This window comes from Aethalodelphis obliquidens, unplaced genomic scaffold, assembly GCF_003676395.1.
Source record: "Aethalodelphis obliquidens isolate GAN/ISIS:26980383/991018 unplaced genomic scaffold, ASM367639v1 scaffold3, whole genome shotgun sequence".
NCBI lineage: Eukaryota > Metazoa > Chordata > Mammalia > Artiodactyla > Delphinidae > Aethalodelphis > Aethalodelphis obliquidens.
This window is the reverse complement of record NW_020837947.1, coordinates 20,777,079-20,799,522: the sequence shown is the minus strand read 5'-3', so window position 1 is coordinate 20,799,522 and position 22,444 is coordinate 20,777,079. Positions and strand designations below refer to the sequence as shown.

At 40.2% G+C, this 22,444-nt stretch overlaps 1 protein-coding gene across 4 annotated transcripts in view; it reads left to right on the top strand.

Moving 5' to 3' along the window:
- The window catches only part of PHACTR2 (phosphatase and actin regulator 2), a 260,011-nt gene that overhangs the window by 153,551 nt on the left and 84,016 nt on the right, over positions 1-22,444 (top strand). For 3 of the 4 annotated variants that reach the window (XM_027084669.1, XM_027084689.1, XM_027084679.1), the window contains exon 2: positions 11,737-11,904. The exons of the other annotated variant lie outside the window; for it this stretch is intronic. In XM_027084669.1, coding sequence (XP_026940470.1) covers positions 11,737-11,904 — 168 coding nt within the window. The remainder of the gene's footprint in view (positions 1-11,736; positions 11,905-22,444) is intronic. 4 annotated transcript variants of the gene reach the window in all.

The window sequence follows — 22,444 nt, the reverse complement described above, 5'->3', positions numbered from 1 at the left end:
TCTTCTTTGCTTTTTGCTCTGCAGAGTCTTACTGCTCTTTTAGAGGTACTAGGAGGTGCCGCTGGTTCACCATGAGTTTAACTATCATATTCCAATGAGGACAGCCTGAGAGAATGGGGAGAAAAAACCCTGATCAGGAGTCAGATGACCTAGACTATGTCTCTGCCACTAGTTAATTATTCGGAAAGCCACATAGCCTTCTTAGGTCTCAGTGTCCTCATATATAGGGCTTTAATATAGAGAGAGTAATGTAGAACTCCTGTGATAAACAGAGTTGTTCCTGTAATGGATAATGTTATACTCAGTGTTTCTCTGAACCGCATTGCTCAGACTGCTGCCTGCTCTAATGTACAGAATAAGACTAAACATAAAGCTGTCATTATTTACAGAAAATAAACTGCTTCATCATCATTAAGCTTGCTGAGGTGAGCTTCTAATTTAGCATGGCTTCAGGGCAACCTCAAAAAATGGTGGAAAGGTAGATGAGCTTTCTCAGAAATCTAGTAAGGGGAAGGAGATGTTATTTACGTGTTCCAGGTAAAGAAAATGGAAGTGATATCCTTTCTGAAAGCAAGAGCTGTGAAGAAGCTCATCATGTTCAAGTACTCTCCCATCTGAGGTCTTGCTGAGATAGATGGCATATTTTTCATTTTGTTCCCAGGTAGCTTTGCTTTGAAATGCTCGTGTATTTAGACGAGTCTCAGACACAATGTTCGGTGAAGGAAGACAGACACAAAAGAGTATGTTGTATAATTGCGCTAAGTTGAAGTTCAAGAACAGGTAAAACAAATTAGCGGCGACGGAAGTCAAAACGGTGGTTATTTGGGGGCATGGATGGAGAGGATGGTATTGACTGGGAAGGAGCACAAGCAGATTTTCTTGGAAATGACCTAGACCTTGATCTGGATGGTGGTTGCATGTACAAAATCATTTGCTTGCTGTCTGCATGTTATACCTCAAACATAATTTTGAAAAATCTTCATAGTATTAATCTCAGTGACAGTGGGAAATACTGATTTCATCCCAAGTCCCTTTAGCTAACTTTATCATTTCTTTCAAGTGATTTCATTTCATTCCACTTTCAAGTGACAGTGGAATGGAAATTGGCAACTTAATGGCAAATTATAGTCTAGTATATAGTTAATTAACTAGTGAACAAATATTAGTCTTCCTCCAGAGAAACTAAAATTCGTTCATTTTACTCTATTGCGGCAACGTTTTTCACATTCTATTCTTTTTTTTTTCTAATAAAAAAATTGTTTTTTGAGGTCTGGTTTCAATCGATTAAAGTAAGGTCAGGTGCAGAAGGGAGCCACCTAGTCAGTTACAATCCAGGTTTCACATGAGTCTCTTGACCTCTGCTCTTCTCACATACCTGGAAATGCTTGTGAAATTAACAACAACAACAAAAGTCATAAATATCTACAGATTTACTGCTGGTGACAAGTATGATGTGACCAAGAAAGTCTGTAGGTGATGCATGTAGAAGGGCAATTGGAGATATTTTTCTTTGAATTTAATTTCTTGTTTACATTCTGTTCTTTTTACTCTTGCTGCATTTCAAAAGATGGTGGCTAAACAATTTAAAAAATATTTTTAGCCATGATTATTACCTTAATGCTGATTTATTTTTTTAAATATTTATTTATTTGGTCGTGAAGCGTCTTAGTTGTGGCAGGTGGGCTCCTTAGTTGTGGCATGCGAACTCTTAGTTGCAGCATACGTGTGGAATCTAGTTCCCTGACCAGGGATCAAACCTGGGCCCTCTGCATTGGGAGTGCGGAGTCTTATCCACTGTGCCACCAGGGAAGTCCCAATGCTGATTATTTTTAAAAGGAACTATCAGCAGGTGAAAAGCAGTTTTCTTCTGTGTCATCTAAGATCTAACTCTAAAATTGTATTTTTCTCAGATTTTTTTTTTTTTGTTACGCGGGCCTCTCACTATTGCGGCCTCTCCCGTTGTGGAGCACAGGCTCCGGATGTGCAGGCTCAGCGGTCATGGCTCACGGGCCCAGCCGCTCCGCGGCATGTGGGATCCTCCCAGACCGGGGCACGAACCCGCGTCCCCTGCATCGGCAGACGGACTCTCAACCACTGCGCCACCAGGGAAGCCCTTTCTCAGATTTTTATCTAGTGTTATATACATTGATATATAGAAAGTTCAAAAATTCTCTAGATCCTTTTTAAAAATTTCACATTTAACCATTTCACACGTTCAAAGATAGGACTTTATAAATTTGTTTTTATTTTTTTCTATAAATATGTCTCATGTGTCTCTTATGAGCACAGCACTGAGATAATGAGAACATTTTTATTGGCATTACTTTAAAAGGTCAGCCGTCCTTAATTTGTTCACTTTCGAGGCATTCCCTCCTTGATTTCCACCGGAAAGGCTACTCATCTTGGCCGTCCCAGTTCAGGTCTCCCCGTTCCCTGTGAAATAGTCCCAAGCCACACCAGCTAGAGTTCACTGTTCTCTCTGCTTTTGCCTTTATTCCAGCACCTCCCCAGTTGGCTGGCATCACTGACCACTGATCACGTCTGCTTCCCCCACCTTACCGCGAACTCTGTAAGAGGAGGAATCCTGTCTTACAGTTTGCCGACTTAAAGCAGCCCTTGCGCTATGGTGGTTAAGAGGGCCAGCTCAGGAGGCAGACAGACCTGACTTCTGATGCAAGCTCTCTGCCACCTGCTCGGTGTGTCACTTGAGGAAGATACCTATTTATTCATTATCTAGTCATATATTTAGTTGATAAATATTTATTTAACCCTTCTCTATTATGTATATAAACACACACACACACACACACACACACACACACACACACACACACGATGTCCCAGATACTGAATTAGATGCTTAGTCTCTGTGTATCTGAGTTTCCTCATCTCAAAAATGGGACCAATAATGGTACTTACCTCAGAGCTATTGTAAGAATTAGCATGAGCTAATGCAGGTAAAGTCCTTAACACAGTGCCTGGCACACAGTAAATACTCAATAAATAATAGTGATTATTAATTCTGCTCTTAATAAAGTGCTTGTGAATTTCCACTTTCAGGAAAGAATGAAACCCAGGATGGGTCAGTGACTAGTCCTTGGTTGGGTCTGCTTATCAAACCTCTCATACCAGTGTGAGCAGTGGGATTTCTGTTCTGGAATTATACCAGTCTTCTCCCATGCCCATGAGTTCAGGGAAAAAAATGGATAAGCTAGAAAAGCTATCCTCCATTGTCATGAAATAAATTTCAGTCTTTTAAATTTACTTTTGGTTCCCAAATAGAAGTTTATTGTTGAAAATAATTGCGCTTCAGTGATTTAAAAATAAAGTACAAGTAACTTAAAACATTTTTATTCCCAGATTTGTCGTTCTATGTTAGCAGTACATGCTACTAGTACTGCACACACGCATGCGTTGGGGATTGCCTCTGTCTGTGTGGTTCCACAGTAACTGTGATCAGTAGTAACTGGGCCCATTGTCTACTCTTTTGCAAGATATTAGATACCACTTACCTTATTGGGATCCATCCATCATGTAATACAAAGTGTTGAAACAGCAGTTTGATGACCTGTAAATATTCTCTTAGTGATAAAATACTGGGAGTTGAAAGTATTAATAAAGGGAGATTTTGGAGAGAAAAATAGGCAATTCTAAAACATATTACTTCCTAAAACTTAGAGTAGAAATCTTTACTGTTGATAAATGACACCACCACCGAGGTCTCTCTACAACTGATATCCTGTCCTCTAGGAATCTCCTAAGTCCTCATCCTCTCCTTGCTAGTTAATCCACATTTTAAAAACTGAACCCCTTATTTTAGAATAGTTCTAGATGTGCAGAAGAATTGCAAAGAAAGCACAGAGAGTTCTCATACACCTCCAGCTTAGTCTCTCCTGCTGTTCATCTCTTAAATGAGTAGAATACATTTGTTACGACCAAGGAAGGAGTTTTGGTGCATTATTATTGACTAAACCCCACAGTTTGTTAGGATTTCACTAGTTTTTCCCTAAGATCCTTTTTGTTGTTGTTCCAGGCTTCCATCCAGGATACCGCTTTACATTTGTTCAGAATGTCTCCTTAGCCTCCTCTGGTCTGGGACAATTTCTCAGACTTCCCTTGTTTTAATGGCCTTGAGGTGTATTTACTGGTCAGGTACTTTGTAAATGTCCCTCAGTTTGGTTTGTCTAATGCTTTTCTTATGGTTACAATGGGGTTATAGGTTTCAACATCTGATTCTCATCCATCATATCAAGGGTTCATGCTCTCAACATGACTTATCACCGATCAAGTTAACATCCATCATTTGGTTGAGTTAGTGTTTATCAGGTTTCTCCACTGTGAAGTCCCTCTTTTTCCCTACCTTTCCATCCCGAAGTCTTTTTTTTTTTTAATTATATATATTTATTTTGGGCCGCACTGCACGGCCTGTGGGATTTTAGTTCCCTGACCAGGGATCGAACCCAGGCCCTCGGCAGTGAAAGCGTGGAGTCCCAACCACTGGACCTCGAGGGAATTCCCTATACCGAAGTCTTTCGAAGGAAGTCACCATGTATAGCCCACATTTCAGGGGTGGGGAGTTGAGATCCACCTTCTTGAGAGTGGAGTATCTATATAAATTAATGGCGATTCTTCTGTACAGACTTCTCTGTTATCCCACATTTATTTATTTATTCAGTATTTATTCAGTATGGACTCACAGATATACTTTGAATTATTATCTAATACTACACTGTTTATTTTATTGCTCAAGTTGTTCCATCTTTGGCCTGTGGGGCTCTCTTATTGGCTCCTGTGTGACTTTGACATTCTCTGACCAGAATGTTTTTTGAGTGCTTGTTTACTTTCTGGCACTGTAAGATGCTCCAAGCTCATCTAGTATTTTCCTTGCTCCAACCCTAGAAGCAGCCATTTCTGGAAAAAGGTCTGATTCCTTTTACTGGAGAGTGCTATTAGAAACCAAGACCTGAGTGCTCCCTGGGGTGTCATTGCTTCTAGCCCCTCAGAATGAATAGGAAATACATGTGTGTATACTGAGCCACGTATATACACATACCTATTACCTATCTGTCATCTATCTGTCTGTCTCCTTCTTTCTCTCTCTCTTGCCAAAACAGGAGTTCATACTGATGCCTCCAACTCTAATTCAGTGCCACATGGATCGCTCTAGCTTCCCCCTTGCTTATCTGTAACCTTCCTTTCCAAGACTGGCAAATCTGGCTCCTAACATCCACCATCAATTTGTTCCATCCAGTTTACAAGTATACCAGTTTCAGAATTAACTCCTAACATTTTTATCCTTCTGTCCCTTTTCACTTCCCTTCCACTGGTCATTCATCCTACCCTCAAAAGGAAGAGATTTGATCCAACCCAGTGTAAATGCTGATTAGCAAGAGAGGAAGGATCTCCTTTAGACAACTCAAGACAAGGATAGCCACTTGGCTTCCCTAATCCAATCTCGTCTGCGACGGCTCATAGCATCCATTCCCTCTGACCTTGTTGTCCACTTGGTTCTGTGCCCAGAACTGGATGTATGCCCCTGTCTGACAGCATGTTTTCTAAGTCACTGTTTTGGGAGAGAGAGGCCTCATGTAGGGGTAGGAAATAAAGTTAAATCTTCCCTAAGTGCGGCCCTAATGTTTCTTTGCCATGTGTTCTGTGGCCTTTAAAGAGGAAGGTGACAGAATTATAGTGGAAACATAAAAACTGTAATAGAAATAAAATATATATATAGTGATATTATTACATAAGCATAATAACTTACAAAGGCACAAAGAAAATAGCCTAGAAGCCATATATTAAGGAAATAAACTTTGGTTTGCTTGTTTTCTTACTTCTTTCAGTAGTTGATTTTTTAAAAAATAAATTTATTTATTTTTGGCTACGTTGCGTCTTCATTGCTGCACGTGGGCTTTCTCTAGTGGCAGCAAGCGGGGGCTACTCTTCATTGCGGTGTGCAGGCTTCTCATTGTGGCTTTTCTTGTTGCAAAGCATGGGCTCTAGGCGCATGGGCTTCAGTAGTTGTGGCATGCAGGCCCAGTAGTTGTGGCTCGTGGCCTGTAGAGTGCAGGCTCAGTAGTTGTGGCACATGGGCATAGTTGCTCCGCGGCATGTGGGATCTTCCCAGACCAGGGCTCGAACCCGTGTCGCCTGCATTGGCAGGCGGATTCTTAACCACTTCGCCACCAGGGCAGTCCCTAAGTTCTTGATTTTTAAATGTCAGATGTTTTTGTACAATGCCCTTTCAATAGGTACATTCTTTGGTCCAATAAAATCACTATGAGTAGTATTGTAAGCATATACTTAGTACAGCAGAGTATTATCAACACTTTTTTTTTTAACCACATATGAGTTCGCTTTGTTTTTGTTAATACTGGGCTTCAAAAATGTATTCTCATTAACCTTCAGATATGTAAGGATAGGGAATTCCCTTGTGGCACAGTGGTTAAGAATCCACCTGCCAATGCAGGGAACTCGGGTTCGAGCCCTGGTCCGGGAAGATCCCACATGCCGCGGAGCAGCTAAGCCCGTGCGCCACAACTACTGAGCCTGCGTTCTAGAGCCCGCGAGCCACAACTAGTGAAGCCCGCGTACGTAGAGCCCGTGCTTTGTAACAAGAGAAGCCATTGCCACGAGAAGCCCGTGCACCGCAACGAAGAGTAGCCCCCTGTCGCCGCAACTAGAGAATGCCCGCGTGCAGCAACAAAGACCCAACACAGCCAAAAAAATTTTTAAATTAAAAAAAAAAAAAGATATGTAAGGATATTTAGAGGACAGTTGAGGCCATCTTTGCCACCGTTTTTTCTCAGAGTGGCTATCACTTTCTTTAGAATGAGTACTGGGAATTCTTTTATTGAGGTTCTTTTCTAAATGATCTTTCACCTACAAAATTTGTGAGGTGGAATGCTCTGCCACATTTGTCTCACTTTCTCAGTGACTGAAATAATTGTGTGGAGAAAAACCAAAAATGAATATCTAGACTATTGGAGAACTATTGAACATTATAAAAATACTACAAACTTGTATTAAATAGGATTAATTTTTCTAGGAATCCTTGTCATTCAGTTCTCAGATCTCAAAGAAAAGACTCTCCAAGTGTATAATTTAATTTATATGATAATTATCTAGCTTCATTTATTTTTGGCTTCTGTGGTCACAGTAGCACTGGGATTGTCTAATTGATAAATTTCTGTTTAAATGAAAAGTAAAATCTTCATGTATTTTCTGGATCTTACTGGGTGGTGGTGCAGGGAAATCCTGTTAGGAATGAGCTTACTTTGGTGGGAAGATAGACTGAGCTGTGTCATTTAAAATGTCTACATTTGAACAGCTAATGACTGTTTTTAAAAATATTTAAATAATATTTACTTGGCTCAATATTCTGTGATAACCTAAGTGGGAAAAGAATATGAAAAAGAATGGATACTTGTATGGGTATAACTGAATCACCTTGCTGTCCACCTGTAACTAACACATCATTGTTAATCAAGTATACTCCAATATAAAATTAAAATTAAAGGAACTTATTTACAAAAACAGAAGTAGAGTCACAGATGTAGAAAACAAACTTATGGTTACCAGGAGATAAGGATAGGGGGATAAACTGGGAGATTTGGATTGACATATACATATATAAAATAGATAACTAATAAGGCCCTGCTGTATAGCACAGGGAACTCTACTCAATACTCTGTAATGGCCTATATGGGAAAAGAATCTAAAAAAGAGTGGATATATGTGTATGTATAACTGCTTCACCTTGCTGTACAGCAGAAACTAATACAATATTGTAAATCAACTATACTCCAATAAAAAATTTTAAAAAATAATTAAAAGTAAATTTATTAATCTCCTCCTCAAGGAGATTTTAAATTAATTAATTAATTAAATTAAATATTTTTAAATGTTGATTTCCAGTGTGAAAAAGAAAGTCCTGCTGAACCTGACAGGTCACTCTTCATAACATGTAAGTGGATCAAAGTAAACATGTAAAACAGGAAAATCAGGGATTTCCCTTGTGGTCCAGTGGTTAAGACTCCTCGCTTCCACTTCAGGGAGCACAGGTTTGATCCTGGGTTGGGGAACTAAGATCCTGCAGGCCGAGTGGCGCGGCCAAAAATAATAATAATAAATAAATAAAAAGATGGATGTTAAATAAAAATAAAAATAAAACAGGGAAATAAGACTTTCCTCTGGGCTTTACCTGGCAATTCTTACCTGTGTGTAAATGCCAAATTCACTAGATTTGTTGTGAAAAAAATGTTTCAAAAATTTCAAAGTGACTTTAATGGTAAATTGGTCCAAAAGAAAAATAAAAGAATTATCAGTGGTCCTGGCAGTATCCTAGGTGTCTGGAGGAAAGAAGGGAGTAAATATTCTGTTTATACTACTCCAAATCAGGTGGCAGTCCCCTTCATGTTCATGATTTACAAGAAGTACAATGGCCCTGTGGCCAACTGTGCCGACGTATGGTTCCTAATTGCAAGTGTGGTTTACTGTAATAGCCCAATAATTACAAAATTATAGGTGGATTCATTCAATCAGGAAAAAGGAATGTGTGTGCGTTGTTCTGCTGTGGTCATTGGCACTGGCCCAGGCCCCTTCCAGAGGAGAGATAAAGACTAAAACTGTAAATGCCAAATAAAGAAAGGAATGACAGTTAATGTCTTATGTAGCTATGAATTTAACATGAAGGCTTTCATTTTGCAACTACCTCATTCAGTCTCCCCATCTGTCACCTTCTGTCACCTAAAGAATATTTAATTTTTGTTTTCGTTTGTTTTTGTCTTCAGGAGAAAAAATAGACTATTCCTTAGTGGTTCAGATCAAAAGCAGAATTTTGATGGAGTGTCAGGGAACCGGATATGTGGGTTGAGAGAAAATGAGAACTATGTGTGTCTGTAGCCACGGAGGTGAATTTGAGATGGTAACTTTAGTTCCCATGTTTGTAATAGTCAGTCCTTCTATATTTCACAGCATTTAAATTGTTCAAAATTGAGCCTTCAGCGTAAAGTCTCAGTGGAGAAGAAATACCACATGGTCAGTTTCTCCCTGGGTTTGCCCCTAGTTTAAGGAAGGCAGTTGGACAGGAGTGGAAGTAAAGTAAATAAGGATTTTACTTTTTAACTCTGGCTTAGCTTCCAAATTAGTCCTTCCCGTATCTCCGCCTGCTGCACTGTGGCCAACATGGCTGGGGTAAAGTAGGGTTAGGAACCATTTACAGAAGAATCAGTCACTGCCGAACTTGCATTTCTGCCTGAGATTAGAGTTGACTTTATGAGTGGGAAGAACAGGATTTATCATTCTTGTTTGGAAGGAGAACTTATAAGGATTAAGGTATTGGTATTGTATTGACTGTCCTTTTTCATTCAATTTAAGATTATCCTGGTTCTTGATATGTCAAGTGATTTTTGATTGAAACTTAAAACATTTTTGTATTATATTATGAGACTGTAAATGTTATGGAAACCTTTTGTTTTAACTGGCTTTAACACCTCTCCAGCAAGGGAAGCGAGGGGTGCCACCTCATTACTGCCAGGCGGAGGTAAACACCCAGATTCTCCCTTCATCCTCTGTTGATATCTGGCGGCAGATATGGGGGGGAAGGGTCTTCATTACTCTTGGGCACGGTTCAATTTCCAGATCCCCACGTGGTCTCTACTGACACCATAGTGGGGGTGGTCTTGTTCCCACTGAGCAGTGGTTTGATGTTACCCCAATACTGGCAGGGAAGGAGAATAAGAGATACCTCATTACTGGGTATGGGTGGAAGACCAGGTTCCCACATGGTCTCCACTGACAATGTAGAGGATGCTTCATTGAGAGCTGGTGCACAGGAAGGTCCTGGCTCCCTACTTGGTCCTCTCTGACACCACTCTGATAGGGGTTTGGGGGCTCCTCATTAGAGGGTAGAAGTCTACTCTACCCACTCAGCCTTTCTTGGCTTGGGTGGTCATAGTTTCTTCTGTGGTGTTTGGCTGGAGTGGAGCAGTTATTGTCTAAAAGTTTTCTGTCTTGCTGGGCTGTCCCTTTCCTGCTCCTTTGGCTAGAGAGAGCAGGCTTTTGTGAGTTTTTTTTGGTCTGTGCCCATTGGTGTTTTCAGGTTCAGCTGCAAGTCTGGAATACATGAGACTAAAGGAAAACCCAGGGATCTTACCTCCATGTTGTTTCTTAGGTCCTGAGGTCCCAAGCTGGCCTACTTTCTTTTCACCTTATATAGTCTTTTCATGTTTCTTTTATATATAGCATTCAGGGTTTTTTTTAGTTGTATGTAGCAGGAGAAGTAGGAAAAAGTAAGTTTACTCCATTTTCCTAGAAGCAGAGGTTCTTGACATTCAATTTTTGTTTTATTTTTCCCAATATTTTATTGTGAAAGTTTTGGAGATGGAAGAATTATGCAATTAATGACCACACACCCACCACCTAAGTTCAACACTTAACATTTTGCTATATTTTACTATACTGTAAATTTATCCATCTCCATTCCATCTATCCATCAATTTATTACTTTTGATGGACATCAGTACACTTCATCCCTAAACGCATCAGCATGCATGCCATTGATTGGACTTCACTACTTATTTATGGTTTTTTTAACGGTAGATTTTACATAAAGAAAAATCCACAATATCATAAATACCATTTGATGCATTTTGTATAATCCATCCTTTATTGAGATAATTTCCATCACCCCAGGAAAATCCCTCAAGCCTCTTCTCGATTAATTCCCACATCCATTTCACTCCAAGAAGCAACTACTGTTCTGGTTTTCTTTCTTTCTTCTTCTTTTTTCTGTTTTCCCATAAATTCATTTTGCCTTTTTTAGAACTTCATATACATAGAACCACACAGTATGTACTCTTCTGTGTGTTGCTGTTTTTTGCCAGCACAATGTTTTTGAGATACATTCACATTGTTTGTAGGTATCAATGGCTCCTTTTCTTTAAATTGCTGAGTGCTACTTCATTGCATGAAAAATACCATAGTTATCCATGCTTTAGTTGCTTCCCGTTTTTTGCCATTAAAATTTAATCTTTGGGGTAATATAAGTTATCACCATCTTCTTTCTGTTATGAACATAGTGTAAGGCAACTTAAGGTTTGGGGCCTTTCTTCTGATTGATGAAATGATTGAGGCACATAAAGATATGTTCTATTACCTACGACATCCATATTTTCCACGTATTTTTTGTCATTCGTGATAGTTATCAGTTTATTTGAAGCTAGAAACTTTTTTGTAACAAGCAAAAGATAGTTTTAGTATAGTAAAATTTAGAATTTGGCTTCTTGGCACTAAATTTTATTTTGTGAAGGAAAAAAACCTGGTTTTAACTACACTATAACTGTCATTTTCATTACTGAGAATGCCAAACTAGTCTCTGGAGGAACATCCTGTTTCACTTAGAATACTCTATTTCTGCACAAAATATTGATGTAGTTGTTGCAGACGGATTCAGCTGTTTCGCAGACCCTTATTTATCTGGCCTTACCTTTTATGTAGGTCTCTTATTTCTTCTCTGTTTCCTCAAAATGATTATCTAAGGGGACTGTAATTTCTGAATGATTGATTTATTGATTGATATTAGAGGAGTTCTACTGGCAGGGAAATGGGGCAAAATAAACTTTATGTGAGATTCCAATTAAAGTGGGCATGTTTACTTTGAACAGTGCAGGAAGACATAGATGATGTTGTTTCAAACTTTTATTACAGCTTTTCTCTGACTTGACTTTCTTTATACAGTTGACGGACTGGACAAAGCTTCTATAGCAAACTCAGATGGCCCAACAGCAGGCTCCCAAACACCTCCCTTCAAGAGGAAGGGGAAACTCTCCACCATTGGTAAAATCTTTAAGCCTTGGAAATGGAGGAAAAAGAAGACCAGTGACAAATTTAGAGAGACATCAGCAGGTAGGAACAGCATAATTTTGTTAGAAGATAAATTGTTAAATTTTCCAAAAGGTAAAAAATCATATCTTGCAGGGTTTTTTTTTTTCAGGGAAAAAATTAATCTATATTTGAAATGAAATTATTTCATTTAAGGTGAAACAACTTAGGGTTCTGATCTGCCTTCTTTTTCTACTCACTTTGGCTTTCTAACATAGTCTTGTTTTTAAATATGTACTTGTAAGTTCATATAAAAAATTAATGTGTAGGGAGAGGGAGGTGAAATGGAAAATTAGAAGTGGAAATGTTATTTGTCAGTATTGTAGCTGCAAGTATCCATTTATACACACACATACGAACACTATTATCTATCTGTCTACTTAGTTCCAGTAACACGATCCTATTTGTCAATGAAGAATTTTTAAAATGTCTTTTAAATGTATTTGTTCTGTGGGCAAAATTTAAATGGCTGTATGAAGGAAAAGTGTTGCTATATTTATTAATTTTAAATTTCCATCATGTCCTTAGGACAAATAAATGGTCTGTGTCCTAGAGGAGTCATAACCCTAATGGTGTGAAAACTTTTTATTGTTATTTTATTTTGTGGATTTGTTAAACCTTAAGAATTACATTATTTAGTACCTTTCATATGGACTTACGGAGGAAGTTGGCCTTAAATCTCAGGCCAGAATTAAGCCTGATTTAAACAAATGTCCAGTATCAGGGTATTGTTTAAGGTGAAAATGAGTTTATATCTTGGTGTAAGTTTAGCTTTCTCCACGTTTGTTGTCTAAAATAATCCCTTCATCAAAATTCCTCACTGCACCAGAAACTAATATTGTCCGTGTATGTACAGGATCACAGAGCATATCTTACTGGTCTGTGCTAAGAGTTGGCCTTTAGTTCTAGCGCTGTGACATAAAAAGGAAAACACCATCAATAGCACAAGGGTGTAGGATAGAGACACCAGGGCTTCCTAAAGAAAATTGTCTCTGCTGCTTTTGCAGCTGTATCATTTCTTTGAGCATTTAATGTTTAAAAAGAAATAATGATACTATTTCTGGGATTTGTTTTAAAATGATCCTGGAGGAGAGGGGAGTATAGATGAAAGATCGGTCCCAAGTTGGTAATATATGGGGTTCATTATTCTCATATCTCTACTTGTAGGTACTGGAAAGTTTTTGCAATAAAAAGATAGGCAAAGACAAAAGACTTGCCTTAGGAGCAAATAATGATGGTTTGCTTTTTGAATCCTCTTTAGTTCCTAACTGGCTTCTTGGGTTGGGAGCAGTGGGAAGGGATGAACACAGTGCTGTGCTGAGGGAGGACACCTGGGTTCTAGTTGTGTCCTTGCCACCAAGGTACCGTGTGACCTTGAGCAAATCAGGTCAGAATTGAATGAATTGAATTCTAATGTGCTTTCAGTTCCAGATTCTGTTGTGGATCCTTGACTCCTTCCAACCCCTGACTGGGCATCTTGTTCTTCCTTGTTCTGCAGTTGTAGATGGAAATACACTGGTCTTCTTAAGTACTTCCGGCTCAGGTTTCTCTAAGCATTGGGGGAGTCTAGCTCTTCGAGTTACCATGGATAACCAAGATGGGAATAGGGCTCTGGACAGTAGCATTAAGACGACATTAAAAAGAGATGATGAAAGTCTCTTCATTTGTCTCTCTTGCCCTTTTCCTGGGTCTGGGCTGCTACCGTCTCTCTCCCTAAAGTAGGAACAATTACAAAGAACTTCCCTTCATCTTTTCTTGTCACTCTTTTTAATTATTTTAATAGTAGGGAGGCTGTAACATTTCTACCAACCCAGAATATTTAAGAAAAGTCATTTTAGACAGCATTAAGTGTTATTTTATATTATCCCATATTTATTGAGGATAGCCTAGCAATCTTTGTATTCTGTTTCCTTTTCAAATTCACACAAGATTTTATATAAGTTGAGCTCCAAGAAGTTATTTATGGGTACTATATTTCTAGTTCCTAAAGACTACCGAACCACATTAAAAACCTGAGAAAGTTATTAGATATATCATCAGATTGTTTTTTGTTTTTTGTCTTTGCATCAAAATTGTGACATAACAGAATAAAGACAAGCCAAGTGGATGTGTTAACAATTCATTGTGAATTTTTCTGCTACATTTACTTGCATCATTTCTTTTTAAATATATATATTTATTTATTTATTTTTGGCTGTGTTGGGTCTTCGGGCTTTCTTCATCGTGGTGCGCAGGCTCCTCATTGTGGTGGCTTCTCTTGTTGCAGAGCACAGGCTCTAGGCACACGGGCTTCAGTAGTTGCAGCACGCGGGCTCAGTAGTTGTGTCTCATGGGCTCTAGAGTGCAGGCTCCATAGTTGTGGCACGCGGGCTTAGTTGCTCCACGGCATGTGGGATCTTCTCGGACCAGGGCTCGAACCCATGTCCCTTGCACTGGCAGGCGGATTCTTAACCACTGCGCCACCAGGGAAGTCCACATCATTTCTTTTTAAACCCATGTTATTACTAATGTTTTATTTGAATTTCGTAAGATGTTATCAAGTGTCCCAAGTACTTTACTGTCTATATATATATATATATATTTTTTAATTCAATTTCTGCTGAGTTTTATGGAATGTATTAGTAAAGCTTAAAATAAATGGAGGAACAAAGTGGTGTAACAAGTTTTTTTTTCACATTGAGGAAAGATGTCACATCTAGAGGAAAACTGATGCATTTGGAAATAACCAAGAGTAGGGTGTTTTCTTCTCTAATACATTGTCTCAAACAGTGAAATCTAGGGGTTTGGGTATGACCAAGGCCAGCTCCATCAAAGAACACCTTAGGCAAGATCCATAATATTTTAGGATATGAAAGAATATGAATTTCTTCCAAGAAGAGTAACTCTTTTTCGTTTGTCCTTCTCCTAAGCTCTTGGCTTTACAGTCATATGGACATGAATCTTACTGTGTTCTATTACACAGCGATTAATACCACTTTTCTTAGTGTGGGGGTCTGTGGTAGGAATTTTTAATTGATGGTAGATAGGATGCAGCACTGATTTACTAATGCCACTGTAATAAATGCCATTGTTCTCACATGTTCATGGTGGTGGAAGTTAAGAAAGGTCCTGTGTTCTGTCTGCTTGGTGGTCCTTGAGTCAACTAGATTTTGAAAGGCTGTCTTGTCCTATAAGGCTGGCTGGGCTTATGTCCCGACTTCGAGTTCTCTGGCCTTGTTTTAAAGCAGCAAGTTACCTGTATCTTCATCTCTGTTTAGAATGGTCCATAGGCTATTGGGTTCTAGGGCAGAGTAGTCTTTTCTATTTACTTTCCCTTGGTGAGTCTTTTCTTCGGTTTTCATCTCCTGAGTGAAAGCGTCCTCCTTTGGTTCCACCTAAGCTCCATCCCTTCCCTAACTTTAGAACTCAAAATCTCATTTACGCTTTTTTTCCTACATAATCATTTCTTCCCTTTTTTGGGGGGGGTGGTGGTGGTGGGTAGGTAGTGGTGGCTGAGGTGCCTCCCTTTGGGTCTTTACGTATGCGTTCATCTCCCCAAAGCTGACAATACAAACAAACAGGCTGTTCCTCTAACTTTTACATGGGTGGTTACAACTAAGACCAAAGGTCTTCAAAATCTACCCTGTGTCTGCTGCTTCCACTTCCCTCCTGCACTCTCATGTCTTTCCTTCTGCAGTCTGCCCCTGCATCCAGCACTCCACTGAGGGGACTCCAAGCCTCCCAATCCTGACATTTAGTGTTATTCTCTCATTTTCATCCGTCTCAGTCTCTACAGGATGCGCCATTGCTGTTGTGTCCTTCCTTGTTTTACAAAATAGCTCTTACTTGATTTACACAAGGTGTCATCATCTTGGTTGTCTTTGACTTTTCTTTCTCTTTTGTCCCCTCTCTTCCCCTTCCCATTTCCCCTAAACCTGTGCAAGAGAGGTTCGCTACCTGTCTCAGCCCTTCTCCTTTTGTGAACGTGCCCTTCCTCACCCTTCTTTCTTCTCAGTGCCCACATCTCTCGAACCCAGGCACATCTCCTCGAGCACCTCATGGGCAGTAGTGCCTGAGGACTGTGTGTTAACGCAAAACCCATTCTTATGGTCTACATAGATCTACACTGAAAACGTGGTACATGCCAGGCACTGATTAATTTGCTTCTGGGTGTCAATTTTTTAATTAAAAAATCAGAATTTTGTAGTGAGAATGTTAAGAAACTTGCATCAGATTTTGCTCTCACACAGTGAGGGGAGGCATTCAGTTAAGTTGGACTGTAAGACTGCAGAGTTAGACCGAGAAATTTTCACAACGAGAGGTTACAGTGTCTACAAGCAGAAGAATTGCTGTGAATACGTGCTGTGTGTCCCCCGGTTTAGAAGAGAGGGTCTGTAACCTATGACCACACTCAGTTCTTCCTCAAACCACTGAGTGGCTGGGCAGGTGACTGGAGTAGCAACCATCTAATTCCACCCCTCCCTAAAGGTATCCCAGGCTTTACACAGGATATGAGATACCAACATTGATCTTTTACAAGAATGACTCTTTGACATTGTTTAAGGCAATGGCACCAAACAGAGAACCTACAACTTGATTCTTTATTCTCTTCAACACATACCCACAGTTAACACTTAACATTGGCTTAACATCTGAAATGTCTTCAGCTTAATTATCTTTACTTTTTTCATAACTTCTGCTTTCACAAACACTTCTGTGTTTGGGGATAGTATTAAAATGTAATTTCAGGAGTAGAAACATTATTTTTGGTGAAGCAAGATAGAAAATTTAAAGTTCACGCGGCAGCAGTAGCAGTCGCCGGAAGGTCTCATTATGCTCACCCTACTTGTCTTTCATGCGTTAACTTAAACTTTCGTTTTAGAGAGGGAAGGTACTGACACCTGCTCTGAATGAGCACAGAGAGGGAGCAGAGAGGGCGCGGGAAAGTCCTATGTACAAATACTTTCCAAACCAAAGTAGATCCCCTGCCGTCCCCAGCTACCCCTGCTATTGCAGACGTGGCTTTCTTTGGCATCCAGGCTTTGACCACGGAGTTCTTTGATTCGTCCTTGCCTTTTACCATCTTCTACATTCTGTTAGTTCCTAAACCTTTTATTTATTTCTCCTAGTGCAGGCCTCTACCATCAGCCTTTCCTCTCATTCCCCATTGTCTGGTCCTAATCACTCTGTGTCTCAATTATTGCAGGTGGCCTCTTTGCTCTACTTAGGTATTAGCTGTCCGAGCTCTAGAAAGCTATGGAATGCTGGAGGAGGCAGGGAGAGACTGGGTTCTGGCATTAAGCCTGCCTAGGAAGGGAACGTGACCCAGCTAGTGAGGCTGACAGAGAAGATTCAGGGTGGCACAGCCTGTCAGGAACACTAGAGTAGCCAAGATAACATCCAGATCTCAGGCCAGCAAATAGAGCAGTGGGTCCTTCACAACAAAATGGCATGTGTTCCACCAGGTAGGGTAGCATAACGGAGCACCCGGGTGAGTGAGACTGGGAAATCCAAGCAAGCCTTGGGAGCCAGCGTGTTCTTTACTTAGGTGGCAGTATTCATGGCAGATGGTGCTGGAACCAAAAAGACTCAAACTGGGTCCCCATCTTTTTTTTTTTTTTTTAAGGAACCGGGGAATAGAGCTGGTAACTAGGACAGGGAGTTACCAAAGGATTCAGGACGGAAACTCACTGCTTGAAGTGGGACACAGGGGATAGGTCTGTGGGAGTGGTCTCTTCAGACCCCAGACCTCAGGTGTTGGAGCTCCTGTCGCTACAAGGGCACAGCCCAAGAGCTGGGTGGCTGGAGAGAGCAGGGATTATTGTGGTTTTGGGAAAATAGGTGGGGAAATCTCTCCCCTCCCTCCTCTATCTAGATCATCCTGGATACCACTACAGGAAGTCTTCCTCAGGTGGAACTTTGGTCCTTTGCTTCTTGCCCAAAAAGTGACTGACTTCACGTTGTTTCCTAAATGAATTCCAGACTCCTCAGCTCTCTGCAGTGTAACCCAAACTGACCTTTCGTGTCTTATCTTTTTTTTTTTTTTTTTTTTTTTGCGGTACGCGGGCCTCTCACTGTTGCGGCCTCTCCCGTTGCGGAGCACAGGCTCCGGACGCGCAGGCTCAGCGGCCATGGCTCACGGGCCCAGCCGCTCCGCGGCATGTGGGATCCTCCCCGACCGAGGCACAAACCCGTGTCCCCTGCATTGGCAGGCGGACCCCCAACCACTGCGGCACCAGGGAAGCCCTTATACAGTAATTTTTATGCTCAAAGGACGAGGGGAAACGTTGCAGATGTCTGGGTATTTACACTTCTTTTTTTTTTAACTTGTGGGTCAAGCATCATGCTGGATATATATTCATTTATTCTTAAATCAATCCTGGAAAGCCATATAGTCCCATCACAGGTTTAGATGAGGTAATATATGCAAAATGATTAATGTGGTTTTGGGGATACAGTAAGTACTCAAAACTATCAGCTACACCATTCTGCTTTTAAGGTAACTGAAAAAACCCCTGAGTAAATTAAAAAGTGCTTATAATGGCTATGTTTATTTTAAAATTTAAGTATTAGTTATTTTATAGGTCAATTCTGAATGTTGTACACATACATAGCAAGGGTTCAGTATGTTTGTTGGGTATGATTTAGTATAGATTATAAACTCTAGGCTATTGAGGGACTTTTTTTTTTTTTTTTTTTGCGGTACGTGGACCTCTTACCTCTGTGGCCTCTCCCGCTGCGGAGCACAGGCTCCGGATGTGCAGGCCCAGCAGCCATGGCTCACGGGCCCAGCTGCTCCGCGGCCCGTGGGATCTTCCCAGACCGGGGCACGAACCCGTGTCCCCTGCATCGGCAGGCGGACTCTCAACCACTGCACCACCAGGGAAGCCCTTATCTTTCTTTATTAGTCACTTGCCTTGGACTTCTGTCACCCAGGGGCCCTCAGTGAGCATGCCCGGAGCCTCTGTGTCCCCAGGCCTTTCTTCACGCTCTTCCCTCTTCCTCTGAGCACCTTCTTCCTACAGCTGCACCTGGGAAAATACTGCAAGCCATGCAAGGGTCCTAACATGTCTCTTCTTTCCTGAGGATGTTCTTGACCTTGATTCTGCATCATCTAGTAGGAACCTCCCCTCCTGTGCTTGTCCTCCTGTTAGGACATATGTACTTTGACTTCTTTCCTAGTTTATGTGTCTGCTACCAATTTACTGTGTAAATTATTTGAGGGCAGAGACTATCTCACTCATCTTCACCCCACTTCAGATGCTTTACATGATCATTTGAACCTGGTATGTACTCTTAACATATGACTTGAATTGGTTATTTATTGGATATCCACTATAACTAAAAATACAGCACTGGGTGCTTTAGGACTTTATAAAAGAAATTGAAGATTGAAAAAATATCATGGAAAAGATAAAGACAATAAATTAAAATACAAACCAAAAACATGTACTCACAGTTACAGCCATGTACAACTATTAAAAGCCAATAAAATAATTAGGGGAAATTTCTTTTTCTTACCTTTTTGCCCTTATTTAAAAAGAAGTTACACTCCTAAATAAAGAAAATCCAGACAATTTATTTTCATTATAATTGTGACTTCTATTTGTGTTGTTAGTCATGGGGAAGGAATGCACGTCCAGATTTTTAGATAACATTGTTGCAAGTTATCAGCCTTCTGGGAGTCAGAGTAATTTGCAGAAAGTCATCTGCTAAAAGCTTTAATTTACTGAAGGTACTCTTACTCCCTAATAATATAATGGCTCTGTTTTTATTGAATGCTATTATGTGCCAGGTTCTGCTCCAAGAACTTTATTCATGTTAACTCATTTAATCCTCAAAGGTTATAAAGTTTAAGTGCTACTGTTATCCCAGTTGATGAGGACACTAAGGTCAGAAAATTCAAATGACTTGCCCAAGGAAACACACCTGGTAGGAGCCAAAAGCAGTATTTGAACCCAAGCAATATGGTGCCACAGCCAGATTTTTTACCATTACACTGTGTGGCCTCTTCAGACGATAACTTCATACTCAGACCAGTAAGGATTGATCATTGAAAGGTGACCCTAATACCTGGATTTGCTTCATATACTGGAATTTTTGCTGTGAGAAGGATTCGGTCTGAAGAATTATTTTGATTCTACTTGACTAGCCTGATTTCAGCAGTGTACACAGAAAAATGGTTGAAAAGGATCAAAATTATATTTGGTTCATTTAAGATACTATTCTTTGTAATCATAGAGGCATGATGTTGCTGATAGTGACTATTTTCTATATCTAGAAGGTAGGGCAAAGTTAGAGGATTTTCCCAGGGTGATATTTGTTCAGGACTGATCTGGTTGTATTAATAAATGGCAGCCTTTTGATTTTCTCTATCCTGTTCCACTAAGAACATGGAAGTACCTTCATGTATCATTCACTGTCACACCATATTGGAGGAAGGGAAGAGAATCTCTCCCTTTTCCCAATTTACAGCAGCAGAGGGAAGTTACATAGCCCATAAAGACCACACAGCACATCCTGGTCCATGTAGGGCTCCTTGCTTATATGTTAGGTAATACTCTTTTGTCCTCTTGACATGTTTATTGAACATCAACATCTACTATATGTCAGGCACTGTTGTAGACTCTAGTGATACAGCAGGAACAAAAGAGATAAATTGCCTTCCCTTATGGGACTTACATTCTAGCAGGGGTAGGAGACATAGAGTAAACCCAGTAAGTTAGTATATTAGAACGTGAGAGGAGAAAAAATAAAGCAAGGAGTAGGGAATGTGGGAGGGAAGTTCCAGTTTAAAATGGGGTGGTCGGGCTTCCCTGGTGGCACAGTGGTTGAGAGTCCGCCAGCCGATGCAGGGGACACAGGTTTGTGCCCCGGTCCAGGAAGATCCCACATGCCGCGGAGCGGCTGGGCCCATGAGCCATGGCCGCTGGGCCTGCGCGTCCGGAGCCTGTGCTCCGCAACGGGAGAGGCCACAACAGTGAGAGGCCCGCGTACCGCAAAAAAAAAAGAAAAGGGGTGGTCAGGGACTTCCCTGGTGGTCCAGTGGTTAGGACTCTGCACTTCCACTGAAGGGACACGGGTTCAATCCCTGGTTGAGGAGCTAAGATCTTGCATGGTGCGCCGTGCGGCCAAAAAAAAAAAATCCAAAACAAAACAAAACAAAAAAATTGAGTGGTCAGGGGAACTTTACCAGGAAGGCAACATTTGAGCAAAAAACAAGAGGGAAGAAAAGAAAAAGCACTCGGGGAAATCCTATTAAGTGATCACATGAGTTAGAGATGCATGCATTTTCTTCAGCCTAATAATGGTGTTAATGTACTGTGAATGTAATCAAGTATAAACTTTATCCAATAATTTAACAATCAAAATGCTTCACATTCATGAGCCTCATGCTGGCTAATCTTTTATTTATTTTTTAATTGATTTGGCCACGCCACGTGACATGCAAGATCTTAGTTCCCCAACCAGGGATCAAACCCGTGACCCCTGAATTGGGAGCAAAGACTTTTTGTTTTTTTGTTTTCTGAATATTATTTTATTTTAATTTTAATACAGCAGGTTCTTATTAGTTATCTATTTTATACATATTAATGTATATATGTCAATCCCAATCTCCCAATTCATCCCACCACCACCCCCACCCACTTTCCTCCCTTGGTGTCCATACGTTTGTTCTCTACATCTGTGTCTCTATTTCTGTCTTGCAAACCAGTTCATCTGTACCATTTTTCTAGATTCCACATATATGCGATAATATATTTGTTTTTCTAACTTACTTCACTCTGTATGACAGTCTCTAGGTCCATCCACATCTCTACAAATGACCCAATTTCGTTCCTTTTTATGGCTGAGTAATATTCCATTGTATATATGTACCACATCTTCTTTATCTCTTCGTCTGTTGATGGGCATTTAGGTTGCTTTCATGACCTGGCTATCGTAAATAGTGCTGCAGTGAACAATGGGGTGCATGTGTCTTTTTGAATTAATGTTTTCTCTGGGTATGTGCCCAGTAGTGAGATTGCTGAGTCATATGGTAGTTCTATTTTTAGTTTTTTAAGGAACCTCCATACTGTTCTCCATAGTGGCTGTATCAATTTACATTCCCACCAACAGTGCAAGACGGTTCCCTTTTCTCCACACCCTCTCCAGCATTTGTTTGTAGATTTTCTGATGATGGCCATTCTGACCAGTGTGAAGTGATACCTCATTGTAGTTTTGATTTGCATTTCTCTAATAATTAGTGATGTTGAGCAGCTTTTCATATGCCTCTTGGCCATCCGTATATCTTCTTTGGAGAGATGTCTATTTAGGCCGTCTGCCCATTTTTGGATTGGGTTGCTTGCTTTTTTAGTATTGAGCTGCATGAGCTGCTTATATATTTTGGAGATTAATCCTTTGTCAGTTGATTTGTTTGCAAATATCTTCTCCCATTCTGAGGGTTGTCTTTTTGTTTTGTTTATAGTTTCCTTTGCTTTGCAAAAGCTTTTAAGTTTCATTAGGTCCCATTTGTTTATTTTTGTTTTTATTTCCATAATTCTAAGAGGTGGGTAAAAAAGATCTTTCTGTGATTTATGTCAAA